Here is a 7800-nt window from a genome sequence, read left to right on the forward strand (position 1 = left end):
GCTACTGCAATCAAAGCTACTATTCAAAGACAAAAGGCTCACTACTGCCTAATTAAGTCATGTAGTGTGGAGTCCAGTGATAGTTTGAAAGCTACTGAAAAGAAGGAAGAAAGATGTACATGAGATGACAAAGGAAAAGCCCTTAAGTGAAACATTTTACGTATCAAGAGCCTACAAAATGACCCCATATTTCGTAAAGATGCAGACAATAGATTTGTTATCCTTTCCTAAAAAAACACCACAGGCGGGCACACATACAGACTTACAGATGTCAGGGCAAGTCCAAAACTTGTAGATTGATGCTTCATCTGAATTTCAATTTTGTGAAGTAGAGCTTCAATCCTATCTTCCTCAAATCCTTTCCTTTGGGAAGGGGTGATGAGAGAAGGAAATCATATCCATTAATACTAATCACTTTAAGTGAAGTTATGAAAGTGAATTATAACATTGATAAAGGAAGCATTACAACATAATGTCTTCCACACTGAATTAAAATTGATATTAAATAATCTTATCATGCTGTGTCATTTAGTGAAACTGCACTAATATCATTAAACTCCTGAAGGTTATGCTGATGAATATGCTACAATACAGGAAGTAGTAGATACAAGTTTTAAGAATATTAAACAGTATTACTGCTTCTTTAGTGCATATATTTTAATATAACTAATTTTTTAAGGCATGATATATATATATGACTGTATTACCATGTGCCTACATACTATTATATTATTAATATCTAATTGTAAAAGACTGTAGGAAAGAACTAACAGTATTCTCAAAAATTTAGCACTACTCACTCAATAATTTCATCAACTGTTCCAGCAATTATCTGTTTCACAGTATCAATGTCTCTTTCAGCAATACCCTGTAGACCCACACTGAAATAAGCTTCTCTTGTTGAGCCATTAAACCTAGAATAAAACATATTCAACTCAGTGATAAGTACAAGAACTTAAGCATTAAACCTGCCAGCTAAGACAGAAGGGGAAAAACACCCGTCATTTCCACATACACACACACAGGATTTTAAAAGCTAGATAGAAAGAAAAATAATTACCAAAGAGGCAAGAAATGGAACTTAAAAGCATTTTTTTGTTCAATTTCAGTAGTAGTAGCCACTGTTAAGAAAACATATAGCATATGATATTAGAGAAAGAAAAACAGTTCCAGAAGGAACGCTGGTCTTTTCTGTTCATCTTCCCATTCATCTGTAAGTACTTTCAAGTAAAGAAGTTTAAGGTGAAAATTTTAGCTGCCTGCAACACCAAACACATACATTCTACTTAAGCAGGTGAGTGAAATAGTGCTCTTAAATTTGTACATTTAAAGCGGTATTTGTAAAGTAAGTGGTGAAGGTGAAGTGTTCCATGTTTGTTGCAATTATTTTCAATAGTACTTAAAAAAAATAGTAAAGATAACTCTTCCTGACAGCTTGGATAAAATTAACTGTAATAGGTCACCTTTAGAGAGGCAATTTGACAGTTGCAGATATATGGAACACCTAGCAGTTCAAACCAAACACAACAAACAGAAAGCAATAGGTGCTCATCTACTCTAAATATCCACTATTCCATGTTTAAAAACCACAGAAGGACTTGAATGCCAGACCCAGGTGTTGAACTCTGGAAAACTGATTTTTGGACTCAAATTTATTCTTCTAGATTGATTCATCAGCACAGTCATTAAGGCAATTTAAAGCCAACTCACTGTATGGTTCTACACCATATTAATATAGTCAACCTGGAAAAGCCTCAGCAGACAAAAAACACAACAATTGAATCCCTACTTCAGTGTCTAAACACGGTTTTCTACTGCCGTGCCCTGTGATATTAAGATGTCTGCATGGCACTGGCATGCATGACACAGGACTTGCAGGAAGCCCATGACTTCACATAGAGAGTTCAAAGCAGGAAGAGTTTTTAACCATGTTTTTATCTACCTATTTTTCTTGCTGATAAGCTTTAAACAGTAAAATTTTGTTTAAACTAACAGAGCTTCTACCAAATTATTTTGACAAGCCAAAAATTACACTTGAGAATGTTTTATAGTTCATCAGTAGAAACTCTTAAAATATTTTAATGTTACAACAAGATTATTTTTTATAAAAATTGCCTGTATGAGAAATTACTTCTCCCAACTTAATAGTGGTTTGTAACTTTTCTAACATTGCTTATAGGGATGAAATGTAACTTGCAACACTTACCCGACATCAGGAGAAAAATCTGTACCAACACCAGACTCAATTAAGGCTTTGTAAAAAGGAGAATTCGGCCCATCAACCAACAGTGAAGACAACAGGCTTAGTGTGAATGTTTCAAAAGTGTCTGTAATACTGAAAAAAAATTAATGTTCTTAAAAAAAAAAAATAAAAATCAAGCTACAAATAAGTGATACCAAACATCACTGAGTTTACTTCAGAAGAATTATTCCTACAAAACAATGCAGAGGAGGCAAGGGAGAAGTAATTGCCAGTTATGAACACTGCACCAAACCTTAGTGAACTAAGAGAGTTCTGGGTCTTTCACTTATAATTAGTAGTAAAGCAAGTTGAATTAGGCTGCCAGGGTAGATAAAGTTGGTAGTAGGGTCATACACAAAAGCTTGCACATAGCAGGAAACTGAAAGACAGGAAGCCAGCGTTCCCAAAAGTCTAATCCACTGAACAGTTCTGTAAGATAACGGCTGATTTTCCTTATGTCTATCTGCTAAAGAAAAAGACAAGAAAAATTCTGCTTAGTACTTAAACTTTCATTTACTAAAGGAGGGTTTGTCTAGCTTTCCCAGGGCATTATTAAACTCAGAGACGACATTTATGAAACGGGATTGCATACATGAAGTACACCTATGTCTTGCTTAAAGTTCTAAAATGAGTCTTTGATTCAGAATTTTATCTTGATACACTTACTCTGTCAACAAGTAGCTGACGCTGACAGTTGTCTGCTTGGAGGGATCGGTAGCAAATGTGTCTAAGCCACACGTTACACTGTGTTCTCTCTGTAAAGTATAATAAATACATTTGATGCAGACTAAACTCAGAGCAGAAGTTACAAATAAAAAAAGGACTGCTTGCATTTTCCTAGCATCTTCCTTCCAAAGATTTAAAATATTTTTACAGATACTCATTAATAAGTTCAATATTTGTAAGTAAATACACAAACACAGGATACCGTGAAAAATGAGATTCATATCTCAGTTTTTACAAGTAGAGAAACAGAGGAGCTGATCAAGAAAATCCGGCCATAATTAACTCTCTGAGCTGGGTTTCAAATAAATGCTTAAGCTTCTTGAAAAGCCAGGCAGGGAAGGGTGGGAGGGAGGGGGGGGAGAGAGAGTGGTGGAGAATGGAGAAAGTTATTTTTTGACATTTGGAAGTTTAGGTACCATTAAAGGGCATATTTCCTGACACTTAAGTGTCAGTATTTGTACAAGTAGCTTTAAAAGCTTTCCATTAATAGATGCTTTAGTGCTCCAAATGCTGAGGGCCTTGAAAAATGAAAATAAGAAAAATAAACAACTGCATATGATAATTACATTATTGAAACTCTAAAGTAAATGTAGTTCTTCCCTCATTTTAATGAAAAATAAAAATATATCAGCTCATTTACACACAAACACACTTCTAAAGAAAGAAAACAACTCCAGCAGGCTGGGCTAAAATGTTAACCTGTTATATTCAGATTCTGAATTTTTACTTACAGGTATTTCCCAGAGTTTCTGTTTTGGGATGTCAGTATTTGATTCAATTCTTTCAAATTTTATCAATGCTTCCTCATGTATTTGTTTCAAATGTTGTTCCAGTGGAAAATTACCATAAGTGAAAAATCTGCATTTGAAATGAAAGACTGGGATTAAGCATCACATTTTACATGAAATTTTACAGTAACAGCTCTTATTATATTCTGAATTTCATGAGATTTTCAGTAATTCAGTTACATCTAGAAGGGAATATGCTTTGTAAGGTCCCTAGGTTAAAGGACTACAAGTTTGCCATATATATATATGTGTGTGTGTGTGTGTGTGTGTGCATATATATATATATATATATGTATGTGTATATGTGTGTGTAACTAAATGCGTATAAAAAAATCCCTAGGTCTGCTGGCAGACAGGTAATCTAAGCTGCTAGCCATACGTATGGAAACTCTGTATTGCTGGTTTTCCCCTCACCAAAATATGAACAGAGTGCTAACTCACTACATAACCTAGTAAGTTAGTCCCAAATTTCAGATACCTGGAATTGCTTGGATGGTAATGTGTGGCATGGAACTGTTTAAGCTGTTCCCATGTAAGATCAGGAATACATAGCGGATCTCCACCAGATACTACACCGTAAGTGTGATCAGGAAGGATTTTATTCTGCAGGTGCTGTGCAAATATCCTCTCATTATCTGTCTTAAGAAGAAAACATCACATTTCAGTAAAAGTTATCAAAACACATTTTAAAAATAAAAGGTGCTCAACAGTAAGACCTCAGAGCTCTAACTTACACAAGAGCTCCTCCTCACATACACATTTTGTTCCGTAGTCCTATGGACTTGGAATAAAACTAGCCATGTTATCAAGTCAATTTAAAAGAAATTCTACAGTAAAATCCATTAGCAAGGTGCTCTTTTATAAATAAATATTCAACAGACTAACTTTAAAAAATAACCACGTAACAGACTGTTGACTTTACTGAGGATTTATATTTCACAAAGGAGGAATGGAAATCTCTGGTGCAATAATGCCATTGATAATCTGCAGCTTAAGCCACTTGACCACGTGTAAGATCTTAAAACAAAAATTCACAAAACTTACAAATGCCCCTTTCATTTCATTAAAAACAACTCCTTTGAAGACTAGAGGTGTCTGAGGATCATCTGGGTTCTCATGTTCTAACCTCCAACCTTCTTGCCTGAAAAAATTAATAACAGGAATTGTTATGAGTTTGAGGGTTTTGGTTTGTTTTGCTTTTTGACGTTTCCATACATCTCAACCTGACCACATCTTACCAGAAATCTAGTTGACGCAAACAAGGAAAGAAAGCTGCATCCAAGTACACTGACAGGAGATTCTGAAAGTCCTTGGGGTTTTGCGTTGAAAATGGATAGAGAGTGTAATCACTAGCTGCATATAAGAAAAAAATAAACAACATAAAAATGATCAGAATTTTAGAAAGTCTGAGACATATTGTGCCCTCATTTATATTTAATCTCTCTATAAATAATTGGAAGAGAAGAAATGTATGTGACATATTTTTGCTGAGGAATACACATAAGTTTAATGTTGGTAATTACCATGAAAAATTTGCTTTTGCAATATATAAAAATAACTAAATGCATTGTTGTATACGACAAAGATCCAGCTCTATTGGGACTTTGTAACTGCCAAATGAACAAGATCTGTTTTGTTGCCTTGCCTTGTTAGTTTTTTAATCTCTCACTCACAACATTCACACTTAATAATAATAGGTCTCCAAAGGGAAATTAAGGAGAACCAACTGACAGCTCTATGCAATAAAACCTCATGTCTTTTAAGGGGTATTATTTACTTCGGGCTCACCTGTGAATGCATTCATGAAGGTGGACAGTGACCTGTTTAACATTTTAAAGAACGGATCTCTGCAAGGATACTTTTGAGAACCACATAACACAGTGTGCTCGAGGATATGCGGGACCCCGGTGCTGTCCATCGGAGTGGTTCGGAACTGTACACTGCAAGGCAGAGAGCACAAAGAGGAACATGGTTACCTGTGATGAAAGTCCACCCACCTCTTATCTACAGCTGACATTTATGAGAACATTATCACTGTCCAGTAACTAACACGGCACACAGCAGGACGCAGAGTTACCGAGTTTTTAAGACTCCCGAGATCTCAGTTGCCTTCTTCTAGAGGGTGTACAACCTCTGCACTTCTATTTCTGGAGGTGGGACAGAAGTTTTCAGCATGTAAGTAAACACATTTCTTTTTTAGCCAAAAGGCTCAGAAAAAATTTCATGAAAGGTTATGGTTCAAAGAACTGTTTCACATCTTGCAACTATAAGGCAATTTATCAGAAAGTCCAGTTTTTGGCTTGCCAACACAGAAGATACGACAACAAATTTGCAGTTTAGTGGAGAAGCACAAAGATGGTCAGGGCCTGGAGCACATGCCCTGCGAAAAGAGGCTGAGGAAATTGGGCTTATTTATCCTGGAGAAGGAAAGGAATCAAGGGGACTCAATAGCTGCCTTCCAATACCTACAAGGAGGTTATGATGAAAACAGGTTCTTTGCATAGATATGCATGACAGAAGGACAATAGACAATGTTCATAAATTGAAGCAAGGGAGGTTCCAAGTTGATATTAAAGAAAAAAGAACACCATGCAGACAGTCAAACATTGGGAACAGGTTGCCCAGAGAGGTCGCAGAATCTCCACCTTTGGAAATTTTCACCTGGACAAATGTCTGAGGAATGTCATTTGAATTAAGTGTTGACTTGTTCTGAGCAACAGACTGAACAACATATCTCATGACATCTGATCCCACCAGAAAACCTCTACACAAGTCCCACAAAGGAAGTACTATTGTTTTTGCTATCAGAAAATCCAGTTATGAAGCTGGATTACAATTCAGAAACCACAAGGTGACGTTGAGATGGTATATGCTGCACATATATAAATGTTTTACCTGAACAGATTATTGGAGTCCTCCCGAGCCACATGTAAATATCTGGCTCCTGTACTGTCATGACTAAGCTTCACTGCAGTCAGGAAAAGCTCAGGAACAGCTGTCACCTGAATTGGAAGAAAACACCTGTGTTACAGTGTGACTGCAACTAGGAGAAATAAGTCATGGAGGATATAGCAATGACCTGTTTGTTGATTCTGTAAATAATACTGCCATATACAGTATTAAATACATTATTTCTCCCTCTGGTTTGTAGGGGAAAAAAAAATGAAGTATGCGAATGAAAAATAAAGTTTAAAAAAAACAATTAAAATACACTAAAACCAAAGAACTATACTCTTCTGGTAGAGATATTAAGACCAGAACAATTCAATCAGAAATACAACGAAAATGCATATATTCAAATGTCAGCGGTCAGGGCAGCAAAAGAAAAATCAAGGAACCCAGTTCTACCACTAGCTCTATCCCTAGCAATCACTTTTTGCAAATTACCTTTACTCTCTGCTTCTGCTTTTTCCTTTAAAAAACTGAAAAGAAATTCAACATACTATTTCCATTGCAAGTTCTTAACAAAGTTATTAAAAGCAGCTTAAGAGAGAAAATATTACTCGAATGTCTTTCATAAAACAGCACAGAGTGAAGTCCAGTCAGTTATCTGTCAGTACTTTTAGAAGCCACTGAACATCTGTAGCAGACACACAAACTCCCGTGGTGCATTATTTACTGTGGAAAAGTCAGCTCCCTATAGGAACACGTGCTAATGTCACCTAATGAATTTGGTTGCAGAGGAATAACTACAACTAATGGATCATTTTTTTTAACTGACCACCCAAAGCATCTATACAAATATTTAGCGTGTCGACCCCTGGCCTCACTTAGGCGCTTTCCAGCCACGGCAACGTGTGTCCATACAAGCGCAGGGAAGCACAAGCCAAGGGCGATGCTCACCTGCTCTACAGTGAACCCGTGGATCTTCTCGCCCTCCCTGTACTGCAGCGCTCGCTCATTAGCGGAAACGCTCCTCCACCTCCATGACTTCAGACCCGAGGACCTGCAATAACAACCCTCTCCAGATCAAACGCTCCCACCAGCGGTGCCGCAGTCCCGGTCCCTCACCCCCGCGCGGCCGGAGGGAGGCAAGGAGCGGAC

General features: G+C 36.9%; 1 protein-coding gene across 1 annotated transcript; it reads right to left on the minus strand.

The window, feature by feature from the left end:
* Window positions 1–266: 266 nt before the first annotated feature.
* Window positions 267–7702, minus strand: LOC104522955 (presequence protease, mitochondrial-like; the record flags this gene model as incomplete). Its single annotated transcript, XM_010165381.1, has 11 exons — window positions 267–363; window positions 801–914; window positions 2207–2335; window positions 2909–2997; window positions 3700–3826; window positions 4235–4395; window positions 4801–4897; window positions 4995–5109; window positions 5545–5696; window positions 6652–6758; window positions 7600–7702. Coding segments are annotated over 11 exons (1291 nt in total), but the record flags the coding sequence as incomplete, so codon positions are not given.
* Between the last annotated feature and the right edge of the window lie 98 nt (window positions 7703–7800).

The sequence above is a fragment of the Antrostomus carolinensis genome, unplaced genomic scaffold (assembly GCF_000700745.2).
Source record: "Antrostomus carolinensis isolate BGI_N321 unplaced genomic scaffold, ASM70074v2 scaffold12273, whole genome shotgun sequence".
Taxonomy (NCBI): Eukaryota; Metazoa; Chordata; class Aves; order Caprimulgiformes; family Caprimulgidae; genus Antrostomus; species Antrostomus carolinensis.